This window comes from Electrona antarctica (genome assembly GCF_951216825.1).
Source record: "Electrona antarctica genome assembly, chromosome: 5".
NCBI lineage: Eukaryota > Metazoa > Chordata > Actinopteri > Myctophiformes > Myctophidae > Electrona > Electrona antarctica.
The window spans coordinates 44,824,038-44,842,739 of record NC_136810.1 but is presented as its reverse complement, the minus strand read 5'-3'; the positions used below and the strand labels follow the sequence as shown (position 1 = coordinate 44,842,739).

General features: G+C 44.2%; 1 protein-coding gene across 1 annotated transcript in view; it reads left to right on the top strand.

The window, feature by feature from the left end:
* Positions 1 to 18,169, top strand: part of znrf1 (zinc and ring finger 1) — a 66,835-nt gene extending 48,666 nt beyond the window's left edge. Inside the window, exons 2-5 of the mRNA XM_079501449.1 lie at positions 2,472 to 2,567; positions 16,403 to 16,508; positions 17,498 to 17,589; positions 18,021 to 18,169. Coding sequence (XP_079357575.1) covers positions 2,472 to 2,567; positions 16,403 to 16,508; positions 17,498 to 17,555 — 260 coding nt within the window. The 3' untranslated portion in view covers positions 17,556 to 17,589; positions 18,021 to 18,169. The remainder of the gene's footprint in view (positions 1 to 2,471; positions 2,568 to 16,402; positions 16,509 to 17,497; positions 17,590 to 18,020) is intronic.
* Positions 18,170 to 18,702: the final 533 nt, after the last annotated feature.

The following is an 18,702-nucleotide window of genomic DNA, read 5'->3' as shown; positions in this document are numbered from 1 at the left end:
GGATATCAATAAAAAATAAAAAAGCGCTATGACGTTTGTACACGTCCTACTGTCTTAATGTGTTAATAAACAGAAAATACATTTTCAGGTACAGTAGGTGATAACATTGTAGCCAATCAGGAGAGAGTACCCATTAATCAGCTTCATTTTTATAGTGGTCCAGTTCCACTTTTGTCTGCTCGTTTATTTGTATCATAACTTCCAATTTCAGTTGTTTTGTTGTGCTACGGTAAAAACCACGTATACTTAATGAACTGGTGGATGTGGCCACATAGGTCAGTTCTGGCCCGACACATCCGGCAGAACACTCTCTGCCTTAAGGCTCATTCATAGTCTGGATTTTCGGTGGTGAGGTGACCACCGAACTACAACATGACGTCACGAGCCGCGGGGGAAGAGCAAACCACCGCCACTGCCCCAGCCCTTCTCTCTGTTTTTATTCCCCACCGCTCAATGTTATTTCAGCTCCGGTGGTCAGCTCACCACCGGAGCGGTGGTCACCTCACCACCGAAAATCCAGACTATGAATGAGCCTTTATAGGTCGTGAGTCGTGACCATGGTTTTGTCTTCGCGAATGAGTGAGGCTGCAGGGAACGAGGCTAGAACAGCTACTTTCTAGATCAAATTGAAAGGCATGGCTTGGCTCTTAGGCTGAGCTCACACCTTTAATGCACTGCATTGCTGTTGTGAGTGTCATGGCCGCCCCCAATGCATTTCCAATGGAGGTCACATGGTCTGTTGTATGGCTTTCAGCTGTGTTTCGACTGCGCCCCTCCCCCTCACACAACACAATGTTGTGTCAAACCATGTGACCTCCATTGGAAATGCATTGGGGCGGCCATGACACTACACAACAACAGCAATGCAGTGCATTAAAGGTGTGAGCTCAGCCTTAGTAAAAATGTAAGTGCATGGCAGTCTATGGCTTCACTCAGACCTTTACTGCATTGCTGTATGCTTGTTGGATGAATGTTGTGTAGTGTCATGGCCGCCCCAATGCATTTCCAATGGGAGTCACATGGTTTGACACAACATTTGTGACAAAATTTGACTGAGGGACTGCCATTGGATTTTTTTGAATTTTCGTTTTTTCTTGTCATGTGAAAGCAGGGAATCATAGCTTAAAATGTACATATTGGTTGTTCAGTTTGACCCTCCAGTTTTGGAGATATGGCTTATAGAGTAATGTCTTGCAGAAAACAGCGAGTTGAGAAAACAGGCTTGAAAGGATCACTTCTGTGGACTCTAACATTACACCTAGCTACATGTTTAAGCATCTATTTCATATTTATATGTCGATTTCAGCTCTGACACTTATTTCAGACATGCTCTATAGGATGTGAAGAGTCTGCCTGTGCTATAAACTCATTTTGAAAAAAAAAGAGAAAAAAAAAGGTTTTCTCCTCTGGTGAAAAGCTGGAATTTGCATTTTACATTTTGAATTACGGACTTTTACTTGTAACAGTAAGCAAAACATTTGAGTACGTTTTTTCACCACTGCTGTTTTGACACAATGTCTTGTTTTTCACCAGTGTGACGTGAACTCAACTCATGAGGCCCAGCAGCGGTCGATCCAATTAGCCGTTATGTGCTAAACTAATACAGTTAGGGCTAATGGGCCATGCAACAACCCGACAGCACAGGCGCCAGGGGACAACCCCAAACCGCTCAAATGTTTTCAAACAGCAGAGCGATAAAGAGAGGGAGATTGTATGATTAACCGTGTGTCAAAAATCAAAATGTCAAAGAATACGATGTTGGAAAAAACTGAATGTCACTTACGTTTGGTTCAGATTCAGAAGCCACAGACTCTGGGATTGGATGGAGTCCCACGCTACAAACAACCATATCTAGGTATAGTCACAGGACAGTAATCAGCGTAGAGATAACTGATTTAGTGTAGAGCAGTGTTTCTTTTAAAGTGAGGCCTGCTGCAGAGGGAAAAAGTAAATACGCACGCACGCACGCACGCACACACGCACACAATCAAAATCTCACACAGTCCTATCAGAGACCTGTGCCCTGCAGAAGGGCACTTTTTCTAGTTCTTTCTCTGCCGGCTAGCTATTAGCATTCATGAAGTTCCCAGTGCCACCATCATACACGTTCACTTTAAGAGGAGTTTTTACGTCCCATAGCTGGTGGTGACGGGGCGTGGCCATATAGCAACCGGATCAAAGTTTAAAGCTGCCGTGGGGCTCCACCATTATATACACAGAGTATACGTTGGGGTCCATAATTATTATTAATTAGGTTAATTATTTATTAACTTAAAGAATTAAGTACCGTACACCACTGGACACCGTACACCACTGGAAAAATACCATATGGTAGCAGCGTTTTCTTTCACACCGGGATTCAGTGAAGAGCCGCTCTTATTGGCCGCGACACTGCCGATGATCAGCAGTGAGCATATACTGTACCTCACTGGTTGCTTGGTCTGACCTGTTCTCTGCTCTTCTTCCAATAGGTTTTAAGTGTCCTGTCTGCTCCAAGTCCGTGGCATCCAATGAAATGGAAGTTCACTTCATCATGTGTCTAAGCAAGCCCCGCCTCTCCTACAATGGTGAGAAACACCTCTTTCTGTGTCTGTATACTAGGGATGGTGTCTGTATACTAGGGATGGGACGGTAATCGCTAATATCGTTTACCGTGATAAAAAAAGGCTCACAATAATCGTATCACAGAGATTTTAATTTATCGTGAAATTGTCCTCCTTCATACACTACTACTAGGACTAATTAGCTTTTGTTGAGCTGTAAATTCAGCACTACTTACAGTTGGAGGCCATCGATATTGTCTTTTTGCTGAGGTTTGCGTGATCCGCGCAAAACCCCTTTCGGTGTTTTAAACATTATGTTATAATTTAGCTATTGAAAAATAGCAGATCTACAAGCTCATAGCGCGCCACCGAGTGGCGCGCTACGAGCTTGTAGGTCTGCTATTTTTGAAAAATCGTGAAAATATTTATTTCAGAAAACTGGAGGATTTAGAAGGATTTTTTTTAAATTTTGAGGTCAGGCCTAAATGGGTCAAATGATAAGGGACAATATCGAACCCAACTGTAAACCCCTCTATAGTAGATATAACGGCACGTTGCAAATGCGTTGGGAGCTTCGGTAGATCTGCTATTTTTGGCGAACGTTCCCCCCAGAATAGTGATGCTGGAGGTTCAAGTGGTTAAACAAAAGTGGCATTTTAAGTTTTAAGCATATTTTGATTATCGCGATAATATTGTTAATCTCAACTATTTTTGCCACAATAATCGTGACATATATATACTTTTAATATTATCCCAACCCTACCGTATGCGTACTGTACCTACAGTGGCGTGCACAGACATTTAGAGGGGCAGGTGCTCAAGTTAAAAAAGGGCACCTTGTGCAGCGCGTGGAACCGGCCGGTTGCCTTAATCTATTTTGGGCGGGAACCCCTTTTGGTGTTAGCATTATGTTATGCTTTAGCTATTGAAAAATAGCAGATCTACAAGCTCATAGCGCGCCACCGAGTGGCGCGCTACGAGCTTGTAGGTCTGCTATTTTTGAAAAATAAAAAAATAAAAATAAAAAAAAAAGGTTTTTTTTTTTTTTTTTTTTTTTTTCAAAAGGGCACATTGCCAAAAGGGCAGGGGGTGCTCTAGCACCCCCTAGTGTCTATCTGTGCACGCCACTGTGTACCTACCTTTCTGTGCTGTTGAGATGTGAAATGTGAAATTGACCATTTTCAGCTTGACCTTGATTGTGACCTTTAACGGTTTCGACCCAAACATTCGTTTTGGGCAGCCGAGGTTTTGTGAAAATGTGTTCATTTGAAACATTTGAAGAATGTTCTTGACCTCTTCTGTTCGTTCACACACACACACACACACACACACACACACACACACACACACACACACACACACACACACACACACACACACACACACACACACACACACACACACACGGTTACAATGCAGGGGCGTAACTAACGTGATGCAGACAATGAAATTGCGTTGGGGCAGCGGGCCCCGAGGCATTTGGCTGCCCACCTGTGCCGTCAGTAAAATGTAATTTTACATACAGAGATGCAATGACAGTTGAGTTGACCAACTGTCATTGCATCGCCCGGAGGGGTCAGACTCCCATTGGTTTAGGCGGCATGGGGTGGGACTCCCATTGATGACCAGGTCGCTTACATTTCATGAGCTGTCATTAGTCAGGTTTCACATGACAAAAAACAGCCTCCAAAAATAAAAGTTCTCTGTTGCAATCTGAGGTCTGGTGACACTGTCGTCCAGTGTGATTTCCCAGTTCAAATTCAAACCGGGCCAATCAGCATGTATCCTTTGAATGTAATGAATGATGGGAAGTAAACTGTGCAAGACGAAAGAACAATGGTATAGTCATAGTGGCTGTAACAGCATGATTACCAGGAAGTCTATACTGAAATAGGCAATGTCTGTTGAAAATGTTTGTTTAAATTCGACTCATTATGCACATAACTTTCAGCCGCTGCCTGGTGAAATATTCACGTCTCTAATATTTACTATCTCATGGGAATTCACAAAATTGCAGCAGAGGGAGAAGGAATTAGCACAAAAACAACAGGGTTGGCCCTTCAGCGTTGAACCCTTAATTAAAACAACAGGGTTGGCCCTTCAGCGTTGAACCCTTAATTAAAACAACAGGGTTGGCCCTTCAGCGTTGAACCCTTAATTACTAGAACATTAGCATGTGAAAGAAAAGCAATAATGTAAACATAACAACCACGCAAAACTTTGATCTTCAGTGGAGGAAATGGACAAGATCGATGCATTAAGCAAAGATAGATTTGTATTTGTATTTGTAACTGTACCAGCTCTGTACAGTGGCTAATATGTCTCAATTAAGACTAGTGTCAGTTCACCCCTATTGGTCAAAATGAATGAAAGTTAAAACTAATATACAAATATGACTATATATTTATATTTATATTTATATTTATATTTATATTTATATTTATATTTATATTTATATTTATATTTATATTTATTAGTAGCAGGCAACAGGTCCTGAATTCCTCAGTTTTTATTCCGTTCTGAGAGTGTAATAAAATGTGTGGGTCCATTTTTGTTGTGATTTAGTAAAATAAAAAAAGGAAACTGTTTTTAAAGTAATTTTTTTAATGTCAAAGCTTTATATTTCAGCTCTTTAGTAAACAGAAAACATGTGAACTCAGGATATCAATTTTATCCAATCAGGAGAGAGAACCCCTCACAGTGTTTCCAGTTCCAATTTTGTCTGCTCACGGTATCTTGGCCTCACAATGTGTTTCCCCAAGAGCGGGAGAGAGACACTATAAGGGTATTCAACTAGCGGCCCGTGGGCCAAATGCGGCCCGTGGAGCGCCTCCTTGTGGCCCTTAGAAGAATAAAAAAAGAAAGAAAGGATTATTGTCATTTTGGTATGCTCACATACCATAATGACAATAATCCTTAATCATATTCAATCATATTCAAGGGCTTTTGTGGAGAAATGATGTCGTTAATGTCAAGGCAATATGTTTATGCACTGTCAAATAGGTCTACATCTATTCTAAGGTAGCATATACCTGTATATAGACATATTATCCTGCTCATTACTGTGCAGACATGTATTATATGTACATAAATCTTTCGTGTTTGAGCACAAAATGCATTTTGAGAACCCACAAAATGTCAGTTTCCACGCACGCTGCGTGGCCCCCCACACACAATCATTCTACAGTTGTGGCCCCCCGGCCTAATCTAGTTGAATACCCCTACACTATACATGATTGCTATCAGAATACAATACATTTTAACAAAGACATTTTAACTTACAGTACGTCACCTTTTAAATGGACACAGGACTATACTGTGCAGGCTTGTGCAAAAAAATAAAATAAATAGATAAATAAATAAGTCCACCCCTGGAGCTGAATCAAGGCTGTAGGAGAAGATTGAGTGATGGAGGCAGATTGGAGAGTGAAGCTGTCTCGGGGAAGGAGAAGAACAAGGGACAGATGTTGTGTTATGTTATAATTTAGCTATTGAAAAATAGCAGATCTACAAGCTCATAGCGCGCCACCGAGTGGCGCGCTACGAGCTTGTAGGTCTGCTATTTTTGAAAAATCGTGAAAATATTTATTTCAGAAAACTGGAGGATTTAGAAGGATTTTTTTAAATCCTTCTAAATGTGAAGCTGTCTCGGGGAAGGAGAAGAACAAGGGATAGATGTGGGAGTGATGGAGGCAGATTGGAGAGTGAAGCTGTCTCGGGGAAGGAGAAGAACAAGGGATAGATGTGGGAGTGATGGAATACCCTGATGGCTGATAACACCAGAGAGGCTAAAAGGAGGAGAGAGTCCGACTCGGGCTGTTCTGATAACACCAGAGAGGCTAAAAGGAGGAGAGAGTCCGACTCGGGCTGTTCTGATAACACCAGAGAGGCTAAAAGGAGGAGAGAGTCCGACTCGGGCTGTTCTGATAACACCAGAGAGGCTAAAAGGAGGAGAGAGTCCGACTCGGGCTGTTCTGATAACACCAGAGAGGCTAAAAGGAGGAGAGAGTCCGACTCGGGCGGTTCTGATAACACCAGAGAGGCTAAAAGGAGGAGAGAGTCTGACTCGGGCTGTTCTGTCGCTCTTTATTTCTGGAAAATGACTCTCCGTTCACCCCTCCTGCTGCTGTCTTTCTCGCCATCTCCCACTTTCACTTTTTCTCCGTCTCCTTTGTGTCTATCTTTAAAGCCATGGTCTATAATACAGTGGTTTTCAACCCTTTTCACATCAAGGCCCATTATTTATTCGGCATTTGAGCCACGGACCACCATTTGATGAGGTTTAGCCTCTCTGACCCAAAACGAAAGAATATGTTGTTGTTGTTGGATACGATTTTGATGTGATACCATAGTAGAGTTAACAGGTTGATCAAAGAAATATACAAATCTATAAATTCTCTAATAGTGTAGACATCTTGTAAATTAAGTAATGCAGATGTTTAACAATAATCTAACTCTTGAGAGCGTACAATAAAAGTATCAATACTGCAATGTAGAAATACTCTGTTAAAAGTAAATGTCTGGAATTCAAAATGTACTTGAGTGAAAGTACAAAAGTATTGGCATCACTTAAGTACTCATTAATATGCAGAATGTAATATGAAAAAATCTTCTCTTATGGGGGGCCGCGGGCCCACTAAATATAGTGTCAATTTGGGGGTCCTTGACATGACAAAGTTTGAGAACCACTGCTTTACACCACTGTAAAGAAGCATGAAGAAGCATAAAGCCATCATTCACCTGCTTAGATATGTGTCGTGTGTCCTCTCTCTCTCTCTCTCTCTCTCTCTCTCTCTCTCTCTCTCTCTCTCTCTCTCTCTCTCTCTCTCTCTCTCTCTCTCTCTCTCTCGCACTTTCTGTCTTTGTGTCTCCGCCAGTGTCTTTTTCCATTCTCCATGGCTTTTATTACTTTTTTTTATCATTTATTCTTTAGTTATGGGCCGTTGAATAAAACTTGTTTTGACCAAAAACGCAACCTGTATGGGAAAAGAATCATATATATTTTTTTGTAAATCTGCATGTTTACATTGATGCAGATGGAGACGGAGTTTTCACTTCCGGTTCATTTCCAGTTGTATCTGGTTGGTCTCCTAGTGTTGAATCTGGGATGACGTCCAGGCTCTAGTGTTGAATCTGGGATGACGTCCAGGCTCTAGTGTTGAATCTGGGATGATGTCCAGGCTGTAGTGTTGAATCTGGGATGACGTCCAGGCTGTAGTGTTGAATCTGGGATGACGTCCAGGCTCTAGTGTTAAATCTGGGATGACATCCAGGCTGTAGTGTTGAATCTGGGATGACATCCAGGCTGTAGTGTTGAATCTGGGATGACGTCCAGGCTGTAGTGTTGAATCTGGGATGACATCCAGGCTGTAGTGTTGAATCTGGGATGACATCCAGGCTGTAGTGTTGAATCTGGGATGACGTCCAGGCTCTAGTGTTGAATCTGGGATGACGTCCAGGCTCTAGTGTTGAATCTGGGATGACGTCCAGGCTGTAGTGTTGAATCTGGGATGACGTCCAGGCTCTAGTGTTAAATCTGGGATGACGTCCAGGCGCGTCAATGACAGTCAATGTGTCAACTAATTTTGTTGCACTGGAACCGGCCCAAAAGGTCACCCTGCAGGCGGGTCCCCGGACCTCACTTTGAGAACCACTGCTGTAGGGCAGTGGTTCGCAAACTTTTTCACGTCAAGGACCCCCAAATTGACACCTATGAACCTTGAACCTTTTAATTTCAAGGACCCCCAGTTTAGATGATGAAAATGCCAGCACTCATTGTATGTCCTTATACATGATTTTATTTACCTCTGAGACTGAAAACGTACGCGTTTCGGCCTATATGGCCTTCCTCAGCGTTTGTCAAGGACCCCCAGTTTGACATGCATATACGCGTCCCCATTTAATGGCATTTCTATCTCTGGGACCCCGATTTATATTGTAAAAATCAATGTTGCTTTCCATTTGGTTCCATTTGTACACTAACGGGTCCATTTGGTTCCATTTGTAGTCAGAGTTACAGACCCATAAGGCCCATATAGGGTCCATTTGTTTTCCTATCTATCATTTAGCTGGGGACCCCCTGGAACTCCCTCAAGGACCCCTGGGGGTCCTCGGACCTCACTTTGAGAAGCTCTGCTGTAGGGTATATCTACAGATCATCATGTCTTCCTACTTGCGTTCCCTCTCCCTCCATCATGTCTTCCTCCTTGCGTTCCCTCTCCCTCCATCATGTCTTCCTACTTGCGTTCCCTCTCCCTCCATCATGTCTTCCTCCTTGCGTTCCCTCTCCCTCCATCATGTCTTCCTCCTTGCGTTCCCTCTCCCTCCATCATGTCTTCCTCCTTGCGTTCCCTCTCCCTCCATCATGTCTTCCTACTTGCGTTCCCTCTCCCTCCATCATGTCTTCCTCCTTGCGTTCCCTCTCCCTCCATCATGTCTTCCTCCTTGCGTTCCCTCTCCCTCTTGACTTTCAGCCACGATCCCCTCTGCATCCGCCGCCTTGCCAACGGTCATTTGGCATTCGACACTTCGCGTCAATTAGGACTTAAAGGAGTTTTAGCGTTGCCTCTCTGAACCATGGCTCACTTCCCCATTTCTCTTCCTCGGCTGCGTCCTCCAATGACCCGAGCTGCGAGAAAGCCAAACTGTACTGCACTCACCTCTCTCTCTCTCTCTCTCTCTCTCTCTCTCCCCCACTCTTCCTCCCCCACGCTCTAGCATCACTGGTTCCCAATCCCAAACACCCATTTGTGGGTCGAAGACACATTTTTACAGGTTCCTTAATTTAGGCACTAGCCCCTCCTATACACAGGTTTAATGTTTGTCTTTAGTTCAATGTTTGTTTTGTAAACGCCATTGACAATGAAGGGAAAATTTACGCCATAATGTAACTCATTACGTCATATTGTCTCTTTATTGTTAATGGCGTTTAATGTTTGTGTTGGCACCGTTTGTTTTATATCACTACATCATTACATGACCTAATCAACATGAGTTAGACTTTAATATATATATCGTCCCTCACTTCACAGTCACACAGGTGTGATGTTTTGTTCACTACATTTTGTTTTCAGTTCAAAACATTAAAAAAACTAAAATGCTAAAGTTTTCATGATTTTTATTTCTATGTAATTTCTTCAATAAATAAAATAAATTCTAAGAAATTACATACAGAAAATTAGAAAACAAATGTTTAAGAAGTAGTGAAGTGAAGATCTACTATTCTGCTATAGTTAGTAGATCTGATATTTTTCACTCTTTTGGGTTCCGGAGGGACAGACACATTTGTCTTTTCAGTCACAGGCTAAAAAGTTTGGGAACTCTCTGCTCTGGCTTTTCTGTGTCTGTATTTCTGTGCATGTCGCTATGCCCACTGCGCCGCCGTCTGTCTCTCCCTCTTTCTCTGTGTCTGTGTGTGGCCCCTAACCCCTCTCTGTCTCCTAAGGAGGCTAAATTTAGTCTCAGGCATTAAAATATCATTATGCAAAGTCAAAGCCCAGAAAAGATCCAGTGGTCAGCTCCTGCGAGTCGGGACGGGTGCAGGAGCACATCCTCACATCCTACTAACTCCTCTGAATGATGCCTCTGTTTATTGCGAAATTGCGACCGCAAGTCGCACTTACTATGAAAACGCGGACTGACTGATGTGAAACGCATAGCATTTCACGTCAGTCAGTCCGCCCATCCGTCACCCATGCGGATGCGTGCACGCGCCCTCGCCCTCAGGGTGTCTTATTGGTCAGTATTTGGATCCAAGATGTAGTGTAGTAGAAGCAAAAGTATTGGAAATTGGAAATACTCAAGTAAATTAAGTACATAAGTACAGTACTTAAGGAAATGTACTTAGTTACTTTACACCACTGTGCACTGCGCGCGCGCACACACGCGCACACACACACACACACACACACACACACACACACACACACACACACACACACACACACACACACACACACACACACACACACACACATTTGAAATGTTTATTTATGTCCGCATAATCAGAAGTACAGGAATACCTTGTACATACAGTAGGACATAAACACTGCCATTGCAGTCAGACAATGGGAGAACAGCCAGTTCCAAAGTGCATAGAAGGCAAAACATCGTTACATACAGTATAGCTGACATACTTGTCAGACATAAATCATGGGTAAACAACGCCTCCTCCAAATTGAGCGACTTCCTATAATGGCGGATACTGAGCAGTACCTTGCTAGCTGATTGGCCCTCACAACCAACTTGTGCACATAGGCTGCCAAAGATATAAAAAAAACTAAAAGTTTACACATATAGCCTATAGCTGTGAGGTAGTCTGGATTAGACACTTTGGATAGAAAGGCTTCCTCCAGGCTGTAGTCAAAGGTACAGCCAACCTCTAGAATGAACACCTCTATGGTTTTCATTTACCCAGAGTCATCATTACACAGGTTAATCCATTGAGACCTGGAACGCATCCATGTCACGTTAGCGTTTAACCACATTAACCATTAACCCATTTTGGGCGGGAACCCCTTTTGGTGTTTTAAACATTGTTATAATTTAGCTATTGAAAAATAGCAGATCTACAAGCTCATAGCGCGCCACCGAGTGGCGCGCTATGAACTTGTAGGTCTGCTATTTTTTTTAAATCGTTAAAATGTGCCTCAAATCTTTCCGAAAATTGTCATGATTTAGAAAACCTTTTTTTTTAAATTTCGACGCTTATACAGCATGATGGAGGACCTGAAAATGGAAGAGATATCTTATTGATATCAAATCCACTATACTGTCATGTCTACTTATGTAGAGGCCCCTGTATACTGTACATACATGGCAACCATTCAAGATGTGGGACATGGTGTGTGTGTGCTATTTGCACACACACACACCCACACACACCCACACTCACACACACACACACACACACACACACACACACACACACACACACACACACACACACACACACACACACACACACACACACACACACACACACACACACACGTGTGTGACCTATATACACCACATTGCTTGCACACGGACAGCATGCTTTGCACACCTGTCCTGCCTGCTGCTGGTGATGCGTACAGCATTGGAAGCCACAGACGTAATAATATAATTAGTGAGGGCGGGGGAGGGTGGATGGTGTGGAGAGCAGTGGTATAAAAAGTAACTAAGTATCTTTACTCAAGTACCGTATTTAAGAATAATTGTGAGATACTTGTACAGTACAGTCTTGTATTTCCTTTTTGTATGGTTCTGTTACACTGCATATCAGAGGCAAATATTGTACTTTTGTGCAATATATTTTATACCGTACATAGACTCAATTAATTTCCATATACGGAGCAATTTGAAAATGTGACAAAAAAAGGATTTGTGCAAGAGCACTTTTGGTGCTTCAAGTACATTTTGATGCCAATACTTTGGTACTTTTACTCAAGTACAATTTTGAATACAGGACTTTAACTTGTAACAGAGCATATTCACATTGTGATATTGCTTTAATAAGTAAATTGAGTATTTCCTCCGCCACTGGGGGAGAGATTGGAGGAGATAATATGGTATTATTATATTCCATTGCGGTGAATCAGGGGTGTGAAAGAAGGTGTACCACAGAGGTGTGCCGTTTTCTTCACAGATAATCTGATGGAGAAAGTAACCTATCTTTATGTTACAGTAAAATCGAGAAATCAGTCAAATCTGGAAAAACGGAACGGGCGGTGCCCGTTCTTCCGGCGTGGGAGCCAGCGCCTGGCCGCCAGCGAAACGCGCCACTGGGGGCCGGGGCGGCGATCGCCTGCCATCGTCGGGCCCCGGTTGGCCTATCGGCCTTCGATTTGCCGTCATTGTTGTTTTTTGTTTTTCTTTTCAACCGGGGCCGCCCGTACGCTTGCCTCGGCCCCGTCCCTTCCCGTTCGGTACACGACACACCCCTCCCGGCCCGCGGCCCGAAACCGGGCGTCCCTCATGCCGTTTTTCTCGATTTTACTGTAACATTATACTCAGTAAAAATCCTGAGTATGTACTAGACATTGACCCACCCTTGTGGGGTCCCCCATTTTACACTCTGGGCGTTAAATGAACACTCGTGTAGACTCGAGCGTGGAGGAGCAGGATGACGTGAGAGGAGAGGGAGAAGGAGGAGGGGAGGGGAGAGGGGGGTTATGGGAGTTTATTGGGGAACTAAGCTGATTTGCAGTCGGAGCATATGTCTTGTTTCTCTTCTTGCTCCATCGTACACTGTCTGCTCTCCCTCCCCCCTCTCTCCCCCTCATCTGCTCCACATTTCTGCTCTTTGTCTGCAGATTAGTAGGAATCTCTGTGTCACGTTAGGTAAATTCAGCTGTCATACTTATTCCTCGGGTAAATCCAGGTGTCATACATAGTGGTATATTAGCCTAATATTGCTGTTGTTGATATAGTCTTATAAAAGCAACGCATCTCACTTGAATATGTTGATAAAAGAGAGTCAGAATCTACGCAGCAGCACAACTGCTATTATGGAACCATTTGAACCACGAGGTGTGCACTCTGTGCATGCGTGCGTGCGTGAGTGCGTGCGTGAGTGCGTGCGTGCGTGCGTGCGTGCGTGCGTGCGTGCGTGCGTGCGTGCGTGCGTGCGTGCGTGCGCAAATATCCGGAGAGAGAGACACAGACAGACAGAGAATTATTTAATGGACAGCAAGATTTAGTGTCCTGTCTTGCTCTAGCACACGTAGGCTATCACACACGTTTTTGCCCTGTGTGTGTGTGTGTGTGTGTGTGTGTGTGTGTGTGTGCGTGTGTGTGTGTGTGTGTGTGTGTGTGTGAGAGAGAGAGAGAGAGAGAGAGAGAGAGAGAGAGAGGGAAGTGTCCTGTGTCGGCCTTGCGCATGTATCACGGGAGCCTGCACGTACGTGATAGATATTATGACTACCGATTTAAAAAAGAGACTCGTAGTGTGAAATAATTAGCGATCTGCTTCCCCGATAACTTTAAAAGTCCTACCGTCCGAACGGCCCTTAAGCTGAACCGGACAAAAGTGGTTTGAATGGACTGACCTTGAAGTCGGGCGTAGGTGGAAAGTGACTCACTAAAATCAGTAGGGTTCATACTGCAATCTGTCTATTACATTATGAAATATGTTCTGTGCAAAGTTGACATTTTGGTCCTAGGATGGCATGGGGAGAAGCCGTCTGGTCATTCAGAGGTCAGGTGACCGGTTCGACTCCCGGCATGCCGGCGTCTACGCGTCAAAGTGTCCCTGAGCAAGGCACTTAACGCAAACTGAATCTCCCCATGAGATTAATGCAGCTCTAAAAGATAAAATAATTACAAACTAGAAAGGTGAAATTCTGGGAAATTGCAAGTGTGGTTATAAAGAATTCAGTCCTTATGTATATATTATGTCATATGAAGCATGACAACAGTGACGACAACAGTGTGTGAAGCATGACGGACGGTGGTGGCTCAGGGGTAGAGTGGCTGGATGGTAACCGCAAGGTTGCCTGTTCGAACCCGGGCTCCCCCAGTGTCGAAGTGTCCTTGAGCAAGACGCTGAACCACACATTGCTCCCGATGTGCTGGCTAGTGCCTTGCATGGTTTCTGCCGCCATCGGTGTATGAATGTGTGTGTGAATGGGTGAATTGATGCACAATCTATGTAAAGCGCCTTGGATAAAGGCGCTATATAAATGCACCATTTACCATGACCAAAAGCTTCACTTTTCTCTTGTGCAAGAGTTAACAAAAAGCAGGTTCACTCATTCTTGGGCCGAGAACAATAGTGCGTTGCCTATAGCAACCACACTAATAAACAAATAATAAATACAATAAGGCACTCAAATGGTTAGGCTACTTTCCTCCGGAAACTCTTCAGCAAGTTTCATGGCAAGTTGGCAATCTGGCCATTAGATTTTGAGATAACTTATATGCAAGTGGCCAAATGTTGGCTCTAGAAGACAGGGGGCCATGGTGTGGTCACCATTATCCTCACATGAAGGTGCCAACCAGCCATTCGTTTTCAAGGTGTGTGTTTGACACTAAAGTGCCATGTACGGACAGATAGACTATAAGTGACGGACGCAGCAATCCTTATGCCCAACAATTACCTTATAATGATGACAGTTATATAACCCTTAACCGTTTTCGGGGATTTTGACATTACCCTCAGACTAGTGTGACATCTCGTCTGACTGAAAATGCTGAAACAGGTCAGCAGCAGAAAGATGGAATAATGATCAATTTAAATGTCTTCATAACACAATGGAAACGCCTGGCATTGTGCCCCAGTGTGTCCATAATTCATATTCTCTTATTTTAATAACCACTAACCACAGTCAGTGTAGGGCCATGAATGGTTCCTGTGCTGCATTTTCACTTACATAAGTTCCACTTTAACACCTTTATGTACAGCATAAAACATTTCAAATGGATTGGATTAAAACTAAAAGTTGAACGCAACACTCCACTGATTCAATGAATATGAAGCTATTCCGTACATTTCCCCAGCACATTTTTGGTATTTTATTACAGTAATACGTCTGATTAATAAAGAAATAAAAAAGTGGTTGTAAAAGCAGTGATAATAACCGAGCAATCTTCGTTCCTATACACCTGGTCATGAAGTGTGGGTCATGACCGAAAGAATAAGGTCGCGAATACAAGGTGAGAAGTTCAGTCACGCGGGAGAGACTCGGAGTCGCTGCATGCTTCTTCGCCTGGAAAGGAGCCAGCTTAGGTGGTTCGGGCATCTGGTTAGGATGCCTCTCGGGCGTCTCCCTAGGGAGGTCCTCGAGGCACATCCCACTGGGAGGAGACCCCGGGGCAGACCAAGGTGCAGTTGAATGAAACACATCGACTCACTGGCCTTGGAACGTGTCGTGATCCCCCAGGAGGAATTTACTAATGTTGCTCTGGAGAGGGAAGTCTGGAGCTCTCTGGTGGAGCTGTTGCCCCCGCGACCCGACTACGGATAAGCGGTTGAAGATGGATGGATGGATGGATGCTTGTGGTTATGGTCACTCAATGCTCTGCTTCGCTCTCCCTGCGCTATTTGATATGCTTTTAACCTTAAACCAGGTGTATCCAAACTTTTTTCAAAGGGGGCCAAATTAGATATGAAAACACTCAAGGGCCAACTACACCTTCTACCCATAATAATGTATTTTCAGACCATATTAAAGTCAACAATTTTATATTAATCAACATCAACTATCAAAGGTCTTTTGTCAGGTGTGCTGTGAACAAAACACAAATAGCCTTTTTTCAGCCTTATTTAACATTAACAAATGTAATCAGAAGGTCTAATCTGATCCCACAACGTTGTGAGCTTGTAGATCTGCTATTTGTGGCGAATGTTTCCCCTCTAGAACAGAGACGCTGCCTGGGGTTCAAATTCAAAACATTTCAACAACTCTTTTGAAAACATTTCGGAAAGTTCCACCTACGTATAATGACATGCCCAAAATAGTGATGCCAGGGTGAAAGTGGATAAGTCTCTCTGACATTGTCAGCCTCGCATTCTAATGTTCACTGTGTGTGTGTGTGTGTGTGTGTGTGTGTGTGTGTGTGTGTGTGTGTGTGTGTGTGTGTGTGTGTGTGTGTGTGTGTGTGTGTGTGTGTGCGTGCGTGCGTGCGTGCGTGCGTGCGTGCGTGCGTGCGTGCGTGCGTGCGTGCGTGCGTGCGTGCGTGCGTGCGTGCGTGCGTGCGTGCGTGCGTGCGTGCGTGCGTGCGTGCGTGCGTGCGTGCGTGCGTGCGTGCGTGCGTGCGTGCGTGCGTGCGTGCGTGCGTGCGTGCGTGCGTGCGTGCGTGCGTGCGTGCGTGCGTGCGTGCGTGCGTGCGTGCGTGCGTGCGTGCGTGCGTGCGTGCGTGCGTGCGTGTTGTGCCAGATGATGTGTTAGCGAGGGATGCTGGTGAATGTGTGATCTGTCTAGAGGAACTGCAGCAAGGGGACACTATAGCCAGACTGCCGTGCCTCTGCATCTACCACAAAAGGTGAGATCGTTTCAGTGACACGACACACGCACGCACGCACGCACGCACACACAGCTTGTAGATCATTTTCAGCATGCAGCCTAGTGTAAAATATTCCATTTAGATGCCATCAAGGCCTGCCAAAATAAAATAAATTGTCAACAAAATCAACTGTATGAAGGCAGAAATAGGCTACAAATTGTAACATTCCAATGTTCAATGCAAAAAACACAATTAAATCGTTAATTGCAATTATTTATGTGCCAATTAATCGTCAGCTTAAAGAAGAATTCCATGCTAGAAGGCTTTCTTTGTAGTTGTTACGTCCCCACCAAAGAGGTCCAGGTGTTTTTTGTGCAAAAACTCCTTATTGGCTATTTCCCCTACCATAAGCCCTCAATGAATTGCATTGAATTGAATGGGGCTATGGGGTGTTGTGCTAATTTGCTTATTTCCATCGAAATAAGTAGTAAAGTGTGGTAAAGTGGGATATTATTTACATTATGAAGAGAGGATATATACAAAAAAATAATAATTTTGAGCGATGGAAATAAGCAAATTAGCACAACACCCCATAGCTCCATTCAATTCCCATTCAATTCAATGCAATTAATTTAGGGCTTATGCTAGGGGAAATAGCCAATAAGGAGCTTTTGCACAAAATAACACCTGGACCTCTTTGGTGGTAACAACTACAAATAAAGGTAAGAAAGCCATCTAGCATGGAATTCTCCTTTAAATGTGTAATCGTGACAGCCCTAGACGCAGACAGACAGGCAGGCAGGCAGGCAGGCAGGCAGGCAGGCAGGCAGGCAGGCAGGCAGAAAGACAGACAGACAGACAGACAGACAGACAGACAGACAGACAGACAGACAGACAGACAGACAGACAGACAGACAGACAGACAGACAGACACATAGATTTACGGGACCGTTTACATCACATTTGCATTGTAGACAATTGGAAATGCAAAACGTTACATTTTCTCTCTCTTGGTGTGTGTTGTGCAGCTGTATAGACTCATGGTTTGAGATTAATCGGTCGTGCCCTGAACACCCGTCTGACTGACTGACTGCCAGGGCCTCGCTGAACACTGCTGAAGGTGAGAGTGAGACGCTGCATGACTCATACATTCCTGTAAAGGTAAATGACTGCCCACACATACATACCCTGGCTGCTGCAAAAAGCTCATGTTGGCACTCACTCGTGCACGCACGCGTGCATGCACGCAGGCAGCAGTGCACACGTGCGCATGCACGCAGGCAGCCGTGCACACGTGCGCATGCACGCAGGCAGGCAGCCGTGCACTCACGCATGCACGGTATCAATGTCTACTCTCAGTCTTATAGGCTTAGCTGCTGTTTCAATCGTTTTACCCATTTACAGCTTATTTAATGAAGCTTATAAAATCTGTGCATTTCAACTGTTTTTAACAAGTGCTTTGGCACTCAAGTCATGATTAATGCATTCCCTGGCTCACACCCTGTCTCTCTCTCTCTCTCTCTCTCTCTCTCTCTCTCTCTCTCTCTCCAGGGCATGATCCTGCCATGGATCCAAAACTGTTGAAACAATCAAAGAAAACAAACATAGTTATCTTAAAGGAATTGATAGTCCTAAACCAAGAGAATGATTCCTTGTGAACTGAACCAAAAGAGTTAGCTGCCATCAAACCAATACTATTGTACATTACAAAGATCCACATTCTTCTTCTGCTCACTGAACCCCACCCCCCCTCCCCCCCACACACACACACCTACAGAACATTGCCCGTTTGCCCAAGACACACACACACACACACACACACACACACACACACACACACACACACACACACACACACACACACACACACGCACGCACGCACGCGGGAAGACCCCATAATATCAAGCTGCTGCAACTAGCTGCCTCTTCAGGCCGTCTCTCGGTAGCTGGAAAGCCAGTTGCCTCTCCATTCCCGAAACGGTCCCATCATGCTAGCTAGTTGCCTGCACGCTCAGGTCTCCAAAGAGCCTGAGCAGCAAGCCTTCCATGTTGAATTGGGAGTGACGTAACGCCTGTAAATCATTGTGTCCAGCAGCCCTCCCATCATGGCCTTAAAATGAAATGGTAAGCTTAAGCTAGCAGAGAGAGGGGAGCTTAGTCAGGAGGAGGAAGATTTTAAACAATGATGGCAAGGTGAAGGAAGCGTGTAACTGGAGGATTATCCCGTTCTGAG